The sequence below is a fragment of the Schistocerca serialis genome, chromosome 11 (genome assembly GCF_023864345.2).
Source record: "Schistocerca serialis cubense isolate TAMUIC-IGC-003099 chromosome 11, iqSchSeri2.2, whole genome shotgun sequence".
Taxonomy (NCBI): domain Eukaryota; kingdom Metazoa; phylum Arthropoda; class Insecta; order Orthoptera; family Acrididae; genus Schistocerca; species Schistocerca serialis.
The window spans coordinates 160,207,028-160,228,802 of NC_064648.1; the positions used below are offsets into that span (position 1 = coordinate 160,207,028).

The window sequence follows — 21,775 nt, forward strand, 5'->3', positions numbered from 1 at the left end:
GCCTTGGGAGAGCCAGTCCTGACAAAACTCTACCATCTGGTGAGCAAGATGTATGAAACAGGCAAAATACCCTCACGCTTCAAGAAGAATATAATAATTCCAATCCCAAAGAAAGCAGGTGTTGATACATGTGAAAATTACTGAACTATCAGTTTAATAAGTCACAGCTGCAAAATACTAACGTGAATTCTTTACAGACAAATCGAAAAACTAGTAGAAGCCAACCTCGGGGAAGATCAGTTTGGATTCCGTGGAAATACTGGAACATGTGAGGCAATACTGACCCTACGACTTATCTTAGAAGCTATATTAAGGAAAGGCAAACCTACGTTTCTAGCATTTGTAGACTTAGAGAAAGCTTTTGAAAATGTTGACTGAAATACTCTCTTTCAAATTCTGAGGGTGGCAGGGGTAAAATATAGGGAGCGAGAGGCTATTTACAATTTGTACAGAAACCAGATGGCAGTTACAAGAGTCAAGGGACATGAAAGGGTTCGCCGATGACATTGTAATTCTGTCAGAGACAGCAAAGGACTTGGAAGAGCAGTTGAAAGGAATGGATAGTGTCTTAAAAGGAGGATATAAGATGAACATCAACAAAAGCAAATCGAGGATAATGGAATGTAGTCGAATTAAGTCGGGTGATGGTGAGGGAATTAAATTAGGAAATGGGACACTTAAAGTAGTAAAGGAGTTTTGCTATTTGGGGAGCACGATAACTAATGATGGTCAAAGTAGAGTGGATATAAAATGTAGACTGGCGTTTCTGAAGAAGAGAAATTTGTTAACATCAAGTATAGATTTAAGTGTCAGGAAGTCGTTTCTGAAAGTATTTGTTTGGAGTGTAGCCATGTATGGAAGTGAAACATGGACAATAAATAGTTTGGACAAGAAGAGAATAGAAGCTTTTGAAATGTGGTGCTACAGAAGAATGCTGAAGATTAGGTGGGTAGATCACGTAAGTAATGAGGAGGTATTGAATAGGATTGGGGAGAAGAGAAGTTTGTGGCACAACTTGACTAGAAGAAGGCATCGGTTGGTAGAACACATTCTGAGGCATCAAGGGATCACCAGTGTAGTATTGGAGGGCAGTGTGGAGGGTACTGGGAGATGAAGAAGCTTGCACAGGACAGAATAGCATGGAGAGCTGCATCAAACCAGTCTCAGGACTGATGACCACAACAGCAACAACAACAACATTTATTTAGTTCCAAACTAAATCTGTTATTACAAGAGGGAGAAACACAAGAAAAGTCAGACAGTCATTGTAGTCATTACACACAAATTTTCAAACATGCAATGACGATCATTTGTTTCATACATCCACAAACATCCTGTATGCAGCTGCTAAAACAAGGTGGAAAACTTACAATATCTTCCAAATGTATTTACTCCATAAACACATTGGTCATTGGCAACTGGTCACCATTGGGAAGCAGTGATATGAACTTATTCTCTGTTTTCATCCTATCCTGCCACTAAAACAAGAAGATTCAAATTACAGAAGCATAGAAATATTCTATGACCTTCAAGATAAGTTAAAAGATAGTGGCAGACAAGATTTTTATAACTTATACAGAGAATGTCTACAATGTAAATAGTGTAAATATTTACTTCAAACGTGTAATTTTTGTATCTAAGTCGACATATTGCACATCATACCAATAAGTAATGAGCATGACCCATAGAATGTGTAAACAAGTGGTAGCTGAGAGAGTATTTTTAATACGAAGCAAGAATCCACAAAATAATTTTAATCACTTTATTTTTAAAAAAATTTACAGTTAATAGATGAAGATACGTATTTTTAGTACTCGACATAATGGATGTGGAAATGGCATGAGTTACAAATCACAGGCCTTAATCACAACTGTTCTTTATAAATACCAGGTTCTTAACTGCAACAAAATCATCTACTTGTGTTATTTATTAACTTATGTAGTTTTTTATATGTTTTATTGTACTGGTTGTCACACTATTCACTTATTAAATATATTTCAATATAATGAACTGTAGTAAATTAACTGTTTCACGTCTTTCAGTCCATTGAGTTACACTGAAGACTTATGACGGCCACAAAAAAGACAGGAATTGAGGCCATAATACACAAATGTTGTACTCTACTACTCAAAAAATATCATTTACCTGCATCAACCTGTTGTTGTTTTTCTAATTTTAGCTTGAAATAAATTAGCTAATTTCACATTCTTGAAAGTTATCAGACATCAAACAAAAAATTGTGTTAAATACTTACATTTAACAGCATATCACTGTCTATACTTCAGTGTGGAATAGATTAATATGTAACAGTGTGACATGTAGGAAAATGACAGTATCTATAAATTTAATGCAGATTGTTTTGTATCACATAAAATAAAAAGTTATAACTGGTACACTCTTATAGTAAACGTGCGTTCAAGGAAATGGGGAAGTACTCGAAAACTGGAGGGATGATAAGTTCATAACACTCTTTAGATCTTACTGTTTAGTCTTCAGTGCCCTGGAAATGATCATACTGTCAGCAAAGGACCCGTGATACAGGCAATATGATCATGTAGAACACATTCTGGGAAGCCACAGACTCGTTCAGAAGACTGATTGAGACTGTCGGTTAACAGTGTCTTTCTTGCTAGCCACAATCCCACACTTGTACCTTCGGTCAGCACAGTTACTCCAGTCGAGAGACGAGCGAGTAATGCTTTAATACTATTGTGAACGACTAGCCACTAAAACACCTCTGGAGCTGTCCTGTAATGATACACTAAATTTGATTCCCTGCCCCAAAAACATACGATAAGTGAAAATCCGCAGTTTAAGAATGTTGTCGTTTGTATAATTTTTTGTTACGATACAGGAGAACAAAGAAACTCTTAATAACTGGAGTGACGGCGAGTCCACCTTCAGTCCACCTTCTTCGTCTCGTGAGGTGGCAGTGTCCTCGGGTAGATGACGATCAGAGCGAACTGGAATGCCGACAGGATGAGGACGACCACATTCTGGAAGATCATGAAGCCACTGTCGATGATGAACCCGTAGAGCAGCCAGAGAGAGGAGACGACGGTCCCGGTCAGGAGCATGGGCAACGGGATGCTGGCACTGCTCTTGGTCCTGATTATCTCGCCCACCGAGAAGAGTGGCAGAGAGACCATGAAGAACAAGAGCCCGGTCAGGATGATCCCGAAGCGGTGCTCCACCAGCTCGGGGTCCTCGAGGCGCGCGTAGGCCACGAGGCCGCCGGCGAGTGCGGCGCCTTTCGCCAGTGACCGGTAGAAGCCGGGCCGGTCGTCACTGTACAACCAGTAGCACAACAGGTACACCTGGCTGAGCACCATACCCACCCAGTTGGCACGCAGCATAGCCGGGTCGTCCATTATGCGGGCAAACTCAAGCATGACGAAGCCGAGGGCCCCACCCATGACGAACATTGTCGCGGGTGTGGGTCGAGTGGTGCCGTTGCGGTGAAACTCCCAGCACATGAGTGAGCCGGACAGCATCTGAGCGATTTGTGCATAGCTGGCCAGTGTCCCCACCAGGTCCTTGTAGTCAGACAGCGGCATGATGGTAGCTGTGGGCAGACACAGTTTGCTGTTAACACTGAGAACAGACGGTCCCCACAACTGCAGTTGCCTCTCTCTCTCTCTCTCTCTCTCTCTCTCTCTCTCTCTCTCTCTCTCCCTCTCCTTCCTTTTTGAAGAGTTCTTACTGCTATAAGGTGTCTATTGTTTTTCATGATTTCACGAATTTAAGCTTAACTCTATGACTGAATGCCATTACTGTATCCTCAGTTATCAGTTAAACCAATGGGGTGAAGTGTAGTGTTCCACCCATCTGTGAGTCAAAGAATAATATTAACACTACCTTTAGCCCAGGAAAATTGAGGAAACTGGTTGATCAGGTGTGGTCTAGGGTAGGCCTTAAGGCAGCTTATAAAAGTATTGTTTGTTCATTGACGGTTTCTGAGAAATACCAGAAAAACCATGATTTTTCGATAGGAAAAATGCCAAATGTGAGCAGACAGACGAAACTTAATGTGGTATTCTTGGAGAACTTCTAAAGTTTTTTCCATATCATTTTGCGTTGCCGAGATCCTGAGGTTCAGAGTTACCGTACTTACACAAGTAAAATATACACTTCATATCCGGTCTGATGCGTAAATGCGTACATCTACATCTACATCTATAAACCACAAGCCACCTTACTATTTAGAACAGTCTGGCACTGCTGGGATAACTTTAAGATTCTGAGAGTGTAGAATCACGTAGTTTTGAGGCAAAGAGCTTGTCGAGCCGTGTTCAGAGCGCATTTTCATCTGGAAAGGAAGTTCCTTGAAGGTTGTTCGATAGAGAGGGAGCCGGCAGGAGTGGCCGAGCGGTTCTAGGCGCTACAGTCTGGAACCGCGCGACCGCTAGGTCGCAGGTTCGAATCCTGCCTCGGGCATGGATGTGTGTGATGTCCCTAGGTTAGTTAGGTTTAACTAGTTCTAAGTTCAAGGGGACTGATGACCTCAGAGATTAAGTCCCATAGTGCTCAGAGCCATTTGAACCATTTTTTTGTTTTCTTTTTGTTTGATAGAGAGGGAAAAATGTGAGGGCGGAAGATCAGGTGAGTAAGGTGCATGCTGAATGGCTTCCCAGCCCTCCTGTCTAGTGTTTTTTGTCAGTCTAACACAATTCGGGCAGACATTATCGTGGAGCAGCATCACTTCACGCAGTCTTCCTGGTTGCTGCTTTTAGACTGTGTCGAAGAGACGTCTCAGTTGTTGACAACAAATGTCAGTAGCAATGGTTACATCTCAGGGAATCAATTCTTAGTACACGACATTATCGCGTTCCACCAGATGCAGACCATTATCTTTGTACGGAGAGTTGCTGCTTTGTTTGGACTTAACCATCCCTTTCTTTCCCTTATGTTAGGATAAAGGCAGAATTTCTCGTTACTAATAATGACGGAGGAGAGGAGTGACCGGTGTTGTTCACGAGCCGATTGATGACGAGCAAGTGGAGATGCACGTAATTTCGGCTTAGACCGTGAGCTACCCATACACCCGATTTTTGAACCTTCCCTATCGCATGAAACTATTGCACGATACAGGAATCATCACAGTTCATCACATTCGCCGATTCTCGAGTGTACTGACACGGATCATTGTGAATGAATACATTTAAATGATACTCGTGAAACCCCGAACGTCTTTCTGAACGTGGAGAGTCACTAATGTCAAAATGATCCTCCTCAAAACGGGAAAACCATTTTCTTGCCGTACTCTGTCCAGTGGCGTTATCCCTATTCATAGCACAAATGTTTTTGGCAGCCTCCACAGCTGTCACCCCTCTCTTGAGCTCACACAGAAGATTATATCGGAAATTTCCCGATTTCTTGACTTGGCACTCCGTTTTCTAGCGACCACAGCTGCACTCACTATCTCCAAATGACAAGACGACAATATGTACGCTCAAACAGCAACAGTGAACTAGAAATAAAGAGTGATGATGATGAGGCCCCGTACACAAAGGAACATATGGCACGAAGCAGGAGACCCGCACCGCTTTACTAGGCAAGGTCCTAGTCGAGGTGGTTTGCCATTGCCTTCCTCCGACCATAATGGGGATGAATGATGATGATGATGATGAAGACGACACAACAACACCCAGTCATTTCGAGGCAGGAAAAATTCCTGACCCCGCAGGGAATCGAACCTGGGACCCCGTGCACGAAAGCGAGAACGCTACTGCAAGACCACGAGCTGCGGACAAATAAAGAGTAACAATCGATAAATAAACTCATAGCAACCCGAATACCAACATGCAAAACAAAAACTCTACGAACTTATGCACCGGCCTAACATTTTCTGGGGTGAATGAGACATTGCAGGGAAAGCTTTAGAGAGATGTTTGAAGTGCATGACGGAGTCTGGCCTTCACATCTTCCAGGAGTAGCCACCAAATATTGCAGAAGTGCATCACATCAGGTAGGGAGTTACTGAAGATGGCAAAAATGTCAATCTGCAAACTTTTAAAATAAAGATTTCAGAGAATGATTCTTTGTTGAAAATTTAGGTACACTAGATGGAATGGTGACAGTCCAGATGCCAACTGATTCGTAGGTATGCATGTGGTGGCAGAGTACAGGCACAGTCTAACATAACAGTCGCGAAACTTCGCCTCGATTAAGTTGCCTTCAGCCCCAGCAGCGCCCCAAGCGGCCGGTAGGTTGAACTGTGAGTTCGGCGCGATCGTGAAATCGCATAGTGACTGTTTATTTTGATTTACACAATGGTTTTTACCATCGGGAGCGTTTGTAGCGCAATAAATTGCAGCAGCAATAGGAAGAAGACACCAAAGCTGTCTTTTTCAGGTTTCCTAAGGATCCTGAGAGGTATATACCATCATGTTACTAAAGTGTATCGTCAGGATTCACTTGCAAACTGTATGTGTATAAATGATGAATGTTTCGTTTTAGCAGCAAAAAATGGCTAGTTAATAGCAGACGAGAAGACCTTACGAAGAAAGACCCGGTTTACGTGTATAATAATATTAGGTTTTGTCCGCTACATTTCGAACAAAACCAGTATATGAACGCAGACAATAACAAACTCGTGTAGAATGCAGAACTCACACTGTTTGACATTCCAAATAAGCCACCTCAACTGACGATGAAGAGGAAACTGCCACAAAGATTCGACAGTCAATCTAAAGCTGTAAAACAGTCCTATGACACAGAAGCAGCCAGTTCAACTCTCCATGTTTTAGTGCCAGATTCGTGTGAATCGTCAACACAGACCTGCTTTAACGATGGAGTGATTAGATTAAGTGCAGCTGTTCGAGTCTTACAAAAGCGTGTGTAGTGTCAGAATGTGCACATCGCTAGACTTCGAGCGAAACTATTGTGGGACAAGGAAAGTGCCTACAGACAGATTGTTTGAAAATTATTCAAATATTTGGTTTTGCGTGAAATGTAATATAATCAGCTCATTATAATGTTTTCAGCATATTTCTCCCACTATTTGTTAGTTGCCTGTCCCACTTAGAATAGTATAAAGATGAAGGTCGTAGTTGTGGCAACAGTCGACAATGACAAACACAGTAGGCCTACAGAACGTTAAACGAGCTGTCCATCGCTTTTGCATGTAGAGGTACATGTCTGTGCTTCTTACATGTGAATCTGTGTGTTTATATTCTTTTGATATCGACGTGGTAAGCTCCAATTCTGTCCAATGTCACAAGTGTTTCTTCACGAATGTGTTGTAGCTTGCCACTATATTCATGGTTTTTGTCCATACTTGCGCTTATTTTAGAATCATTTTTAGAAACATATATGGCTTCTGATACTACACAAACTCTTGGAGGCAAGAGACTAACTCGAATAATTCGGAAATAACGTAGGAAATGGATGCAAACAACTTTTACAGCAGTGAGTGTCGCGACTGTTATATTATACTGTGGTACAGGTGTACATCCGACAGATGGGTCATGGGGGTTGTGCCCCATCCCCATCCCAAAACAAAGTACTACTGAGGCCGATTATACACACACACACACACACACAAAAAAGGCTTTGCATTGCCCCAGTCCCCAGAACTCCTGAAGATAGACATTGACTGTGGATATTGCATCACAGACACAGTCCCTCTGACTGTTCAGAGATGTTACTAAACACGCCCAAAGATGTAAACAACCATGCATGAGCAGCACCTATTAGACGGAAGGGGTCAGACAGCCATTAAGTTCCAGTCATCCCACCAAGGAGGATATACACAGCTCGTGTTGTCTGTAATTCAACCATGACTAGACTGTCAATACCGTGGTTTGATCGCATCCTCATTGTTATTTTGTGCCAGGTAGGGCTCTCAACAAGCTAAGTGTCGAGGCGTCTTGGAGTGAAACAAGGCGATGTTGTTCGGACATGAGGAGATGCAGAGAGAGACAAGAACTGACGAAGACATGCCTTGGCCAGGCTGCCCCAGGGCTACTACTGCAGTGGATGACCGCTACCTGCGGATTATGGCTCGGAGGAACCGTGACAGTAACGCCACCATGTTGAATAACAGTTTTCATGCAGCCACAGGATGTCGTGTTACGACTCAATCTGTGCGCAATAGGCTGCATTATGTGCAACTTCACTCCCGATGTCCGAGGCAAGGTCCATCTTTGCAACAACGACACCGTGCAGCATGGTACAGATGGGCCTAACAACATGTCGAATGGACCACCCAGGATTGACACCGCGTTCTCTTCACTGATGAGTGTTGCATATGCCTTCAACCAGACAATCGTCGAATTTGTGTTTGGAGGCAACCTGGTCAAGCTGAACGCCTTAGACACACTGTCCAGCGAGTACAGCATGATGGAGGTTCCCTGTTGTTTTGGGGTGGCATTATGTGGGGCTGATGTACGCCGCTGGTGGTCTTGGAAGGCACCGTAACGGCTGTACAATGCGCGACTGCAATCCTCCGATCGATAGTAGTGCAACCGTATCGGCAGCATATTGGCGAGGCATATTGCAAGACAATACGTGTCCCCATCGTGCACATCTTGTGAATGACTTCCTTCAGGATAACGACATCGCTTGACTAAAGTGGCCAGCATGTTCTCCATACATGAACCCTATCTAACATGCCTGGGATAGATTGAAAAGAGCTGTTTATGGACGATGTGATCCGCCAACCACACTAAGGGACTATGCCAAATCGCCGTTGAGGAGTGGGACAATCTGGACCAATGGTGCATTGATGAACTTGTACATAGTATGCCACGACGAATACAGGCATGCATCAATGCAAGAGGACGTGCTACTAGGTATTAGGGGTACTGGTGTGTGCAGCAATCTGGACCACCGCCTCGCAAGGTCTCGCTGTATGCTGGTACAACATGCAATGTGTGGTTTCCATGGACAATAAAAAAGACGGAAATGATGTTTATGTGGTCTCTGTTCCAATTTTCTGTACAGGTTCCGGAACTCTCGGAACTGAGGTGATGCAAAACTTTTTTTGATGTGTGTATTTTTACAAATATTAATTTACGAAACTTTCAGCTCAGTTTCGGAGAATACAACATCCCGATAGAGTTCCATAAAGGACAAGAAATTCTATAAAATTACAATGATTAGTCGTCATACGATGCAATTGAGTTGCATACCTGTGGCTGGTTTGTGACCTGACTGGCTGTGGGAAACGCTGCAGCCAGGGAGAGGTGACCATTCCCAGACTGACCACGCCAGTTGTCAGCAACAAACCTCACACAGTTCATCGTGAGTGTCCTGGGATCTGGGGATGTATAAACACCACGCATTTCTAGGCTTGATATTATGTGATTCCACTAAACAGTAGTTCTAAAGTTGCCAAGTACAATGGGAAACGTCTTCGGTTTCCTGAGCACTTGATAACTTCGGTTTATTTGGCTGTCGATCTGTGCACAGCAAACTTTACCATTTACGTGGTGCTGTTGCGGCTGTGGCTATGATTTCTCGATACGGACGTTTGTGAAAATTCCAAAGTTTTTTCTGTTGCTTCACCATACAGCACTCATCGAGATGCAGAGACAAACAATTCTCACACCCCAATGTGTGGGTTCCAGCAACAAGTCCCAGGACAAAGTGGCTCCTGTGTATCTGACACACATTTTATCCCATCCCCATTAGGATGTCCCCTTTTTCCCCATTTCACAAGTTTGTTACCAACTGTCTGGTGGCACTGAAGATCTGTCCAGACTCTTGGTCTTCATTAAGTTTTGTATGGAAAAAATATGGAGACCACAACCATGTTATACAGAGTTATTCCATAAGTACCTCCATGGTTTCAGAAGACAACTGTGTGATCATTACAAGACATACAGGAAACAGGCACGTATCAGTGGACAGAGCATTTATTTATTTGCTTATTTACACCTCAAGTTCCGTAGCACCAAATTGAGGAGCAAATCTCCAAGGTCATGGAACGTGCCAGTACATGAAATTAAAACGTAAAAGTAATAATAGATAAAAATAAAATGTTTATGAACCCAAAAAACTCAAGCTGTAACTTTAAGTAAACACATTCAACAATATAACATAAGAATCAGCTTAATATTTCAAGGAACTCTTTGACAGAACAGAAGGAGTGACCCATGAGGAAACTCTTCAGTTTCTATTTGAAGGCGTGTAGATTACTGCTAAGATTTTTAAATTCTTGTGGCAGCTTACTGAAAATGGATGCAGCGGTATACTGCACACCTTTCTGCACAAGAGGTAAGGAAGTCCGATCCAAATACAGGTTAGATTTCTGCCGAGTATTAACTGAACGAAAGCTGCTTATCCTTGGGAATAAGCTGATATTGTTAACAAGACGACAGTAAGGAATATATATACTGAGAGGTCAATGTCGAAATACCCGCACTAGTGAACAGGGGTCGACAAGAGGTTCGCGAACTTACACCACTTATTGCCCGAATCAGTCGTTTCTGAGCCAAAAATATCCGTTTAGAATGGGAAGAGTTAGGGTAACTACCGTATTTACTCGAATCTAAGCCGCACGTTTTTTCCGGTTTTTGTAATCCAAAAAACCGCCTGCGGCTTAGAATCGAGTGCAAAGTAAGCGGAAGTTCTGAAAAATGTTGGTAGGTGCCGCCACAACTAACTTCTGCCGTCGAATATATGTAGCGCTACACAGGCGTGCTTTGCAGGCACAAAGATAAATACTGGTGCCAAAACCTCTGCGTCAGTAAATAAATAAAAAAAAAAGGTGGAAGACGAGCTTTTTTTCCTCCGCCCCAAGTTTCGACCACTGCATTTTCATACATTATCCATCGAAGTAAATACAAATTCCGTATTGTTCATCTCCGAATGTTGCAGCGTTTCAATGTACTACGAGACTGTTAAGAGTTGGCCATATTGACAAACATACCTACGTTCTGAATTTTTTCTACTTGTGAGAAGAGATGGGTGCTAATAGGAACTTTTATGAATTGTGAATCACATGCAGTATTCTCTTCACCATAAGAATAATACGAATATAAACATTTTGCCATGTATTCTTTCGTGTTTGCTGCTATCTCATTTAAATTCTGTCTGCCTAATAAACTACGAAATTAGAGTGAGACAAAAGCAAACGCGGAAGAACATACATATCGTGTTATGTTTATATTCGTATTATTCTTATGCGTAATAGTGATACAGTCAGAAATGAAGCACGGCAATTGACTAGATTTTTAAATCTAAGATGACTCTAATTCCTGTGCAGAATATAATGTACTAAAGAGGCATCTGCAAAGATTTTCAAACAGAGAAAATTTTTCGCTAAACTCTCGTTCAGAACATCATCTATCATACGCAGTCTATTATTTGGTTCTTGTTGATCATTATCAAAGAAAGCAGTAGTGTAAGTAATAACAAATGTTTCGCTAATGAAACGATTCCTCTCTATTTTTTATTTGTAAGCGGCGGTAGCGCGCACAAAAGCAAGCCACGCCGTGAGCGGCGACAGGCCGTAAACACGCACCTATCAGAATGCGACAAACAATGCATGACACAGTACAGTAATGCATCTTCAGCTTAGAGTGACGTAAACACCTATAGCAAAGAGAACGGCACTTATCAGATCAAAGAAAAATAAGCAATCAATTCAAACCAGACGAAGCACGTGAAAAAGGAAGGGTATCCGTATAAATATGGACAGAGCGCCTGACACACAGCAATGGCTACCTGGTAAAGCTTAACGTCTAAGCTTACGACTCGAACCAAACTACTGTAGTTCTATCGTCATTCATTCGACCTAAATTGTGTCTCATATTACAATGGACCAACTTTGTTTCGATTTGGAGATGCGGCCTAAAACTTTTCTCTCCAATTGAATTTCGAGTCTCAAATTTCAGGTGCGGCTTGGATTCGGGAAAAATTTTTTTCCTTGATTTCAAGTCTCATTTTTCAGGTGCGGCTTAGATTCGAGTGCGGCTTAGATTCGAGTAAATACGGTAGTCCAGTGAGTGAACATGCACCAGTGAATGAACAGCAGAGATATAAATTTAAAAAATAAGGTTTAAAAAGCCCTCCACTTTGTCTGTTGAAGTCAGTTGCCTTCTACTGACCAATGGGGAGCTAGCTAAAAGCTGATTGGACCTCCACATCAAGCAACTTCAGCAGTAGAAAATGATGGGTTGTTTGATGAATCTGTAGCTGTTGTTTACTGCTGTCTGGTGCTAAGGTAAGAGCTTCGTCACAAGTCATTTTATTGATGAATATTGGTATTTTGGTAAACTTTGTTGCTCGTTTTGTACAGTATGTACATACTGTAACAAATAAATAACTTTTGTATCGTTTATAAATAATGAAGAAATGTTATATTTTGAGGTTACGGGGGTGTTCAGTAACTGGACACTTAAAATCAAGATTTGCCAATAAATGGGATTTTTAACACTGCCTTCAAATCAGATGTAAATGGGCCTAAATGAACTGCTTAATGGAGAAAATACATGCTAGGTTAAGTTTAAAATATCCTGTATGCCTCTGAACATCTTGTGTTCATTCAGTGGAGGGACTGGTACAAGTTCCCAGTGAATAAACATGGCTTGTGAGATTTTTCCAGAAATGATTCCACTCAGCTGAATACAAAATAGTTATGCAAAATAGTTATATACAAACAGCCTCTGTTCTTAAAATTAAGCCCCAGTAACAGTTAAGAAGGCATCTGTAAGAACTTAGAAGTCATATTTGTGTATGGTTTCCTATAAATTGGATCTCTTCCCTCAATTCAGTCTGATAGTATATTTTCTTTTCTACAGATGTCTGATAAAGAAATGACCTTGCAGAGAAAGCGAAGAAAATATGATCGCTTTAAATACTCAGCAAAGCAATTAGATGATGCATTAGAGGCAGTAAGATCTGGAATATTGAGTTTAAATAAAACATCAGCACAGTATAATGTACCAAAAGCCACATTATCCACAAAGCTTAGTGGAAAGACTATGGAAGGAAGGCGGATAGGACCAGCTCCCATCTTAACACCAAATGAAGAACAGCTGTTGGAAGAGTGGATATTAGGGAAAGCAAAAATTGGTTTTCCAATGCATCTGGATGAGGTGAAAGACGCTGTGCACAAATTTATCATGGATACAAGAAGGAAAAATCCCTTTACAAATTGTAGGCCAGGAGAGAAATGGGAGAAACTACTTCTTAAAAGACATCCAGCAATTTCACATTGTAATGCAGAAATCATACGAAAAGGGAAAGCGAGTTTGACTGAAGGCATTATACGAAATTGGTTTGACGAACTTGGGAAATATCTTCAGGAAGAAAACTGCCAGGACATACTTCTTGATAGTGACCGAACATTCAATGCTGATGAGAGAAGAGTCTTAGGCCTAAAAAATTATAAAAATTTTTTTACCATTGCTCCTGGCAAAGAGAAAGAATGCGTCACTGTTTTGGCTAATTTTTCTGCTAGTGGAAAAGTTGTAAAACCAATTACAGTATTTCTTTATGAAAGAATTCCAAAACACATATTTGAATTCATTCCTCATGACACATTCTTTGTTGGAACGAGTGAGTCAGGATGGATGGTTGCACCAACATTTTGTGAGTATGTTGCCAACTGTGGTGGAAAAACACGTCACTCTTCCTGTTTCGTTACTTTTAGATGGGTATAAGTCTCATTTAAACTTAGAACTAAATAAGTTCTGTTCAGAGAAAAGAATACTTATTTTTAGTCTGCCACCAAATGCAACAAATGACCTTCAGCCTTGTGATGTTGGTGTTTTCCACCACTAAAAGCATCATGGAAGATTGCTGTTAGATGCTGGAAACAAAAGCATGGTTGATCAAAGTCAATTACAAAAGCAAATTTTTCTTCTCTCTTCAAAGAAGCTTGTTGTGGAAGAGAAAATACAGAAAGCTTTTAAAAATTGTCAAATCTTTCCTTTCAATGTTGAAAATGTAGATTTCAACAAATGCATGCAGACTCACCATCAAGAGCTAATGAAAAATACATTGAATGAAGGAAATCTATGTTTTCAGAAGGAAACACATTTCTACGAATTATGGAGTCAGAATTACCTACACTTGCACTTTTCAAAACAGCTTTAATTGATGAATCAAGAACCACTGAGATTAAAGAGCCAGTTTTGTTTTCCATATGGAAGAAGTATTCAATCAGAGAAGGCCTAAGGCAAAATAGACGAAACAGTACTTTAGATGAACCATTAATTCACTCAATAGACCCACTGGAAACTAAATTTGAAAGCGCTGCTGAAGCCAGAGCATTGCAAGCAACTACTTCTGTACCAGAAAGAAGATGCTCATCAGACAGTCAAACACAAGAGATGGTTTCAGAAGAATGCACCTCAGCCACATCTCTTCAGTCTGAAACACTCATTTTGGATGTACAAGAAGGCATTCATGGTTCTCAGGATCAAAACTCCAAATCACCAACAGCAAGCTCTTCTCAGAAAGGTCATCGAACCCCTGAGGAAATCTGGAAGGACCACCTTCATTGGCCAGTAATTGAAGAAAAGAAAGGGAAAAAGAAAAGAAATGCAAATAAACTTCCTTATGCAGTTACTTCAGAAAAGTGGATAGAATATCATAAAGCATTAAGAAAAACCAAAGAAGATAAGGAGGAAAAATTAAATAGCAAGAAGGAGGAAAAGGCTCTGAAACAGATGCAAAAACTGGGTGCAATCCAGAAGAAACAAATTGTCAGGAAAGTGAGGAAAGGTGAAGAAGACACTTCAACTGATGAAGATGCAATCTCTCTACATGATTCAGATGAGAGTTTAGGAGATCTGCTTCAGGACTCTGATGATTCAGCTTCTGACTGCGATCTTGAATAAATAGAAGTAAATAAAACCTATGTAATTGTGGTTTATGAAGGCGAATATTTTCCAGGAATTGTTACTGACAGAAAAAAGATGAAATTGAAGTAAGCACCATGACAATGTGTGGACCAACACGTTGCAAATGGCCCAAGAAAGAAGATATGGTATCAGAAAGAGGAGATAAAAAGAGATTATTTCACACCCTAAGGCAATCTGTGGAACATCTTCATGTGTATCTCAAACTTAAATTGTTGAGGAAATGAAGTATAAAAAAGTGTAATAATTTTGTTTTGTTGTGAACATTACAGTTTCTGGTTTGATAAGTGTGATAAGTAAGTAACTAATAGGCCTATTCACTCATGTTTGTGTTGCCATCAGAAAACAGGAATAACCATAGGTTGACTAATGCTGTGAAAGGTTTCTCAGTTTTTATTAATGTAATCTGCCCTACCATCTCATTTTTATATTTAAATTATCTGTATTACAGTTTGTATGTACTGTAGTTATTTTATATTTCTGTTCATGTTAATTGTAAAAGACAGTGTTTGCACTAACTCTGTTTTTCCTATGACTATTTTGATTTATGATATTCCCAGTATAATTCTACGAAATAAAATATAAAACTGATGATATACTTGTGTGTTTTATTTATTATTATTGTATAACTGGCCTTGAAATTATACTTATAAAATTATGTTCATTTACTGGAGAGAAGCTGTTCATTCACTGGACAATGCTGTTCATTCACTTGGTTTTCTGTAAAATTTTTTTTATATGCATTGTAAAAATAAGAAAATTGTTTCTTTTCTTTAGTTCCAATTTTTGTACCTATTTGAGAGAGTCTGTAGTATGTGTTTTCAGCTAAAAAATTCCCGAGCAATTACTGTAATGGCGGATATGAATTTTCCAATGTAAATTTGCCCTTAACTGTTCATTCGCTGGTTATCTTACCATACCCCGGGATATAATACCATACGACACCAGCGAACGAAAATAAGTAAATTAGACTAATTTTTGTGTGAACGATCACTTACTTCAGATACCGTTTGAATAGTAAAAATGGCAGAACTATGTCTTTGAATAAGATCCTGTGCATGGGCTTCCCACGACATTTTACCATCTATCTGAACACCTAGAAATCTGTGCTGTTCAGTTTCACTAATCATATGCCCATTCTGTGAAATTAAAATTTCAGGTTTTGTTGAATTGTCCATTAGCAACTGTAAAATCTGAGTCTTACTGTTATTTAGCATTAGTTTATTTTCTACAAGCCATGAACTTAGGTCATGAACTGCGCTATTTGAAATCAAGCCAATGTTGCACACAACATCTTTTACTACCAAGCTAGTGCCATCAGCAAACAGAAATATTTCAGAGTTACCTGTAATACTAAAGGGCACATCATTTATATAAATAAGGAACAGGAGTGACCCCCAACACTGATCCCTTGGGCGCCATCCACTTGACCGTACTCCTCTGAGACCCCACATCACAGCCATTCTCAACACTGTGAATAACGACCTTTTGCTGTCTTTTGCTAAAGTAAGAGGTGAACCAATCGTGAGCTACACCCCGTATTCCGAATGGTCCATCTTCTGGAGCAATATTTCGAGATTAACACAATCAAACGCCTTAGTTAAATCAAAAAATATGCCCAGCGTTCGAAACCTTTTGTTTAACCCATCCAGCAACTCAGTTGTTCAAATGGTTCAAATAGCACTGAGCACTATGGGACCTAACATCTGAGGTCATCAGCCCCCTAGAACTTAGAACTACTTAAACCTAACTAACCTAAGGACAGCACACACATCCATGCCCGAGGCAGGATTCGAACCTGCGACCGTAGCGGTCGCGCGGTTCCAGACTGAAGCGCCTAGAACCACTCGGCCACAGCGGCCGGCGTTTTCCTTTGTTAAACGACTTGTAAAGCTGAACGGTACACTTGATAGAAAATCGTGTGATATAAAGTGATCTATTATCCTTAAATACACAGACTTTTCAATAAATTTAGCAAACATTGATGGCATAGAAATAGGTCTAAAATTGCCTACATTATCCTTTTTTCCTTTCTATAAAGCGGCTTTACTACTGAGTACTTTAGACGTTCAGGAAACTGACCATTCCTAAAGGAGAAATTACAAACATGGCTAAGTACATGACTAACATGTGCAGCACTGTAATACTCTGCTAGGCACTCAATCATAACCATGAGAGTCCTCAGTCTTCAGTGATTTAATTACTGTCTCAATCTCTCGGAGTATTTCAGAAATCAATCTCGGAAAGGCATTTGTCAAGAGAGTTATATGATTCCCTGCAGAAACTAAATTTTTATTTAATTCACCAGCAATGCTCAGAAAATACTGTACATATATCTGATTTATCAGTAACAGAAATATTTTTACTACGAACTGACTTTACATCGCAGACACTGCACTGCAGACGAGACACTTCCTTCACAACTGACCATATGGTTTTAATTTTATCCTGTGTATTAGGTATTCTACTTGCGTACCACATACTCTTTGCCTTCCTTATACCATTTTTAAGCGCCTTACAGTACTGCTCTCCAGGTTTTTATCTCACAGTACAGGTGCTCAACATGGCCACTGTTTGCGGCGCAGCAAACGTTACTACAGCAGTCAAACTTTTGCCGTACTCATCCCAACATGTCACGCTCTGTATCAGAGGCTGCACAAACCGTCCTTCTGCAACTCTTCTAAATTAAGTGGCAGTGGAGGCAGAAACACAGAATCTTTGACATAATCCCACGAAAATAAATCACGCGGACTTGAGTCAGACGGCCGTGGGGAGGAGGAGAATTACCACGCGGAAGCCATTCCAACCGCTCTGAAGCATTTCGGCATCGGCGTCACCACACGCAGGACCATCTGAAATGAGGCCTGGGGAAGTGCCGTCTTTTTGCAGACATAGGTCTCCACTGTCTTGCTGTCATTGTTGCAAAAGCCATTGCTGCTGTTTGTTTAGCTGTAGCAGAACATACACAGTTTTCTCCGCAAAGGAAAACGCTCCATAAACTTTTGAACAGGACACGGCACGCAAGATGTTGACTTTTCTATCTATCTATCAACGTAATTACTCTGCTATTCACAATAAAGTGCCTGGCAGACGGTTGAATGAACCACCTTCAAGCTGTCTGTCTACCGTTCCACTCTCGAACGGCGCGCGGGAAAAACGAGCACTTAAATTTTTCTGTGCGAGCCCTGATTTGTCTTATTTTATCGAGATGATCATTTCTCCCTATGTGGGTGGGCGCCAACAGATCGTTTTCGCAACCGGAGGAGAAAACTGGTGATTGAAATTTCATAAGAAGGTCCAGTCGCAACGTAAAACGCCTTTGTTTTAATGATTGCCACTCCACGTATAATGCCTGTAGCGCTATCTCCCCTATTTCGCGATAATACAAAACGAGCCGTCCTTCTTTGAACTTTTTCGATGCAATCCGTCAGTCCCACCTGAAGCGGATCCCACACCACACAGGAATACTCCAGAATAGGTAGGACAAGCGTGGTGTAAGCAGTCTCTTTAGTAGACCTGTTGCACCTTCTAAGTGTTCTGCCAGTGGATCGCAGTCTTTGGTTTGCTCTACTCACAACATTATCTATGTGATCGTTCCAATTTAGGTTATTTGTAATTGTAATCCCTAAGTATTTAGTTGAATCTGCAGCCTTCAGATTTGTGTGACTTATCGCGTTATCGAAATTTAGCGCATTTCTTTTAGTACTCATCATCATCTTCTTATACTTCTTCTTCTTGCATTACGGCCTCTGTAGGACCACAGGTAGCCCCTTCGTGGACTGCATTTTCCTCTTCTTCTCCCAGAACCCCTTCATTCTTTCTCTTCTTCTCTCCCGCTCTTCTTCCGAGATCTTCAGTGTCCTTTCCTCCTGTTGGCTCCTTTGGTGACGCACTAATCTTTTCCTGTATTCTTCTCTGTCGTTGATCTCCGGCTTGTTGGTCGGTGTATATTTCTTCCTCAAATTTTCCTTTCCTTCGACCTAGATCCCCACTTCTAACCAGTCCTTCCGGAGTACAACAACCCACTTGGTTTCTGTATTTCCCCTTGTCCTCGCTGTTGTTTCCTACACTCTCTAAGCCATTTTGGGCCGGCCGTGGTGGCCGAGAGGTTCTAGGCGCTTCAGTCCGTAACCGGGCGACTGCTACGGTCGCAGGTTCGAATCCTGCCTCGGGCATGGATGTGTGTGATGTCCTTAGGTTAGTTAGGTTTAAGTAGTTCTAAGTTCTAGGGGACTGATGACTTCAGGTGTTAAGTCCCATACTGCTCAGAGCCATTTGAACCATTTTTTTCGTCATTCTGTCGATACTCATCCTAATTATACGTCCAGGAAACTTTGCCCTTTTGAGTCTGATTTCCCCGGATATTGTTCTGATGTTCCGGTACAGTTCTTCCCTAGGTCTTTGCATCCATCTCTCCCCACCTCTTTCGGGACCTAGTATTTTTCTCAGTATTTTTCTCTCTTCTTTCTCTAGTTGTTCTGCCCTATTTCTTCCTAGTGTAATCGTCTCAGCAGCATATAATACTACATTCCTCACCGTTGCCTTGTAATGGCTTATCTTTGCCTCTGTGGATATATTCTTTTATTGTATATCTCTCTCGTCATACAGAAGGCTGACCTTTTTTATCCTCTGTTATTCCCTCCTTGCTCCTATTCCTTCCTGTTATAAATTCTCCCAGGTATTTATATTTTTCTACCTTTTGCACGGTGCCTTCCGGTGTTTCCCAGTCTGTAGTGGTATTTAATGTCTTTGTCTTGTTTTAGTACTGATGTTAATAACTTCACACTTTTCTTCATTCACGGTCAATTGCCACTTTTTGCACCATACAGATATCTTGTCTAAATCACTTTGCTCTTCGTTTTGGTCATCTGATGACTTTACAAGACGGTAAATGACAGCATCATCTGCAAAAAATGTAATAGGGCTACTCAGATTGTCTCCTGTGTCGTTAATATAGATCATGAACAATAGAGGGCCTATAACAGTTCCTTGGTGAACGCCAGATATTACTTCTGTTTTACTCGATGACTTTGCATCTGTTACTACGAACTGTGAGCTTTCTGATAGGAAATCAGGAATCCAGTCACACAATTGAGGCGATATTCCGTAGGCACGCAGTCTGGTTAGAAGACGCTTGTGAGGAACGGTGCCGAAACCCTTCTGGAAATCTAAAAATATGGAATAAATTTGATATCCCCTGTCGATAGCACTCGTTACTTCATAAGTATAAAGAGGTAGTTGTGTTCCACAAGAACGATGTTTTCTTAATCCGTGCTATGTCTCAACAAATGGTTGGCCGCTCGGGATAGCCTCGCGGTCTAGAGGCGCGTTGTCACGGGGCGTGCGGTTCCCCCCGTCGGAGGTTCGAGTTCTCCCTCGGGCATGGGTGCGCGTGTTGTCCAGAGTGTGAGTTAGTTTAAGTTAGATGAAGTAGTGTGTAAGCTTAGGGAACGATGACCTCAGCAGTTTGGTCCCATAAGGCCTTACCACAAATTTCCAGTTTCCAAATAAATCGTTTTCTTCCACGTAATTCATAATGTTCGAACACAGTGTATGTTCCAACACCCTACTGCAAATCGACGTTAGTGATAAGGGCCTGTAATTCAGCGGATAACTCCTACTTCCCTTTCTGGGTATTGTTGTGACTTGAGCGATTTTCCAGTCTTTAGGTACGGAACTTTTAGATGAATCGTGAATGTGTTCTACAATCTAGAGTCCATGTTCTGTGCGTCAAATATGCGCGTTACGACGAATTACCTTTCCAGCCACATGAAGTGAGGCTTTATTACTACAATGTAGTTTTTGTGGAAAACCGTCTTCGGTGTGGCCGTGCGGTTCTAGGCGCTTCAGTCTGGAACCGCGTGACCGCTACGGTCGCAGGTTCGAATCCTGCCTCGGGCATGTATGTGTGTGATGTCCTTAGGTTAGTTAGGTTTAAGTAGTTCTAAGTTCTAGGGGACTGATGACCACAGATGTTAAGTCACATAGTGCTCAGAGCCATTTGAACCATCAGAAGGAATGTGACGGCCGCAGCCAGTACGATTTACGCACAGAATGTGCCTGGTTGTTTAGAGAGTTGGGCTCGCCGTTCTCCATCCGGATTCCTTCTCGCACCCGACCAACGATTCTCGCACACGCTCCACCTTCTCTGCTAGGGGTCCCGGCCGGGCTGTTGTTTTCGCACTACGTAAGCAGTGAGTCTCATGGAATGTATTATACCACCCACGGATTGTTTTGTTCCATAAAATTTCGGGCACTCTCCACAGCAGATGCATGTTGTTGTTGTGGTCTTCAGTCCTCAGACTGGTTCATGCTACTCTATCCTGTGCCAGCATCTTCGTCTCCCAGTACCTACTGCAACCTACATCCTTCTGAATCAGTTTAGTGTATTCAACTGTTGGTCTCCCTCTACGATTTTTACCCTCCACGCTGCCCTCCAATACTAAATTGGTGATCCCTTGATGCCTCAGAACAAGTCCTACCAACCGATCCCTTCTTCTAGTCAAGTTGTCCCACAAATTCCTCTACTCCCCAATTCTATTCAGTACCTCCTCATTAGTTATGTGATCTACCCATCTAATTTTCAGTATTCTTCTGTAGCACCACATTTACAAAGTTTCTATTCTCTTGTTGTCCAAACTATTTATCATCCACGTTTCACTTCCATACATGGCTACACTCCATACAAATACTTTCAGAAAAGACTCCCTAACACTTAAATCTATACTCGATTATTACGGTCAGAGGTGGTTGTTCTGGGTACTGATTTCTCAGGATCTATGCACCCAAATTGCGTGAAAACGTAATCACATGTCAGTTATAGTATAATATATTTGTCCAATGAATACCCAATTATGATCTGCATTTCTTCTTGGTGTAGCAATTTTAATGACGAATAGTGTAATTCATTATAGTTGGGCTCAGCAGAATTATCTGAGATTATTTCTTTCTTTCATATA

At 41.3% G+C, this 21,775-nt stretch overlaps 1 protein-coding gene across 2 annotated transcripts in view; it reads right to left on the reverse strand.

The window, feature by feature from the left end:
• Positions 1–1,748: 1,748 nt before the first annotated feature.
• Positions 1,749–21,775, reverse strand: part of LOC126427128 (sugar transporter SWEET1-like) — a 96,560-nt gene continuing 76,533 nt past the window's right edge. For both annotated transcript variants that reach the window (XM_050089353.1, XM_050089352.1), the window contains exon 2: positions 1,749–3,565. In XM_050089353.1, the coding sequence (XP_049945310.1) occupies positions 2,901–3,557 (657 nt within the window). In that variant the 5' untranslated portion in view covers positions 3,558–3,565 and the 3' untranslated portion in view covers positions 1,749–2,900. The remainder of the gene's footprint in view (positions 3,566–21,775) is intronic.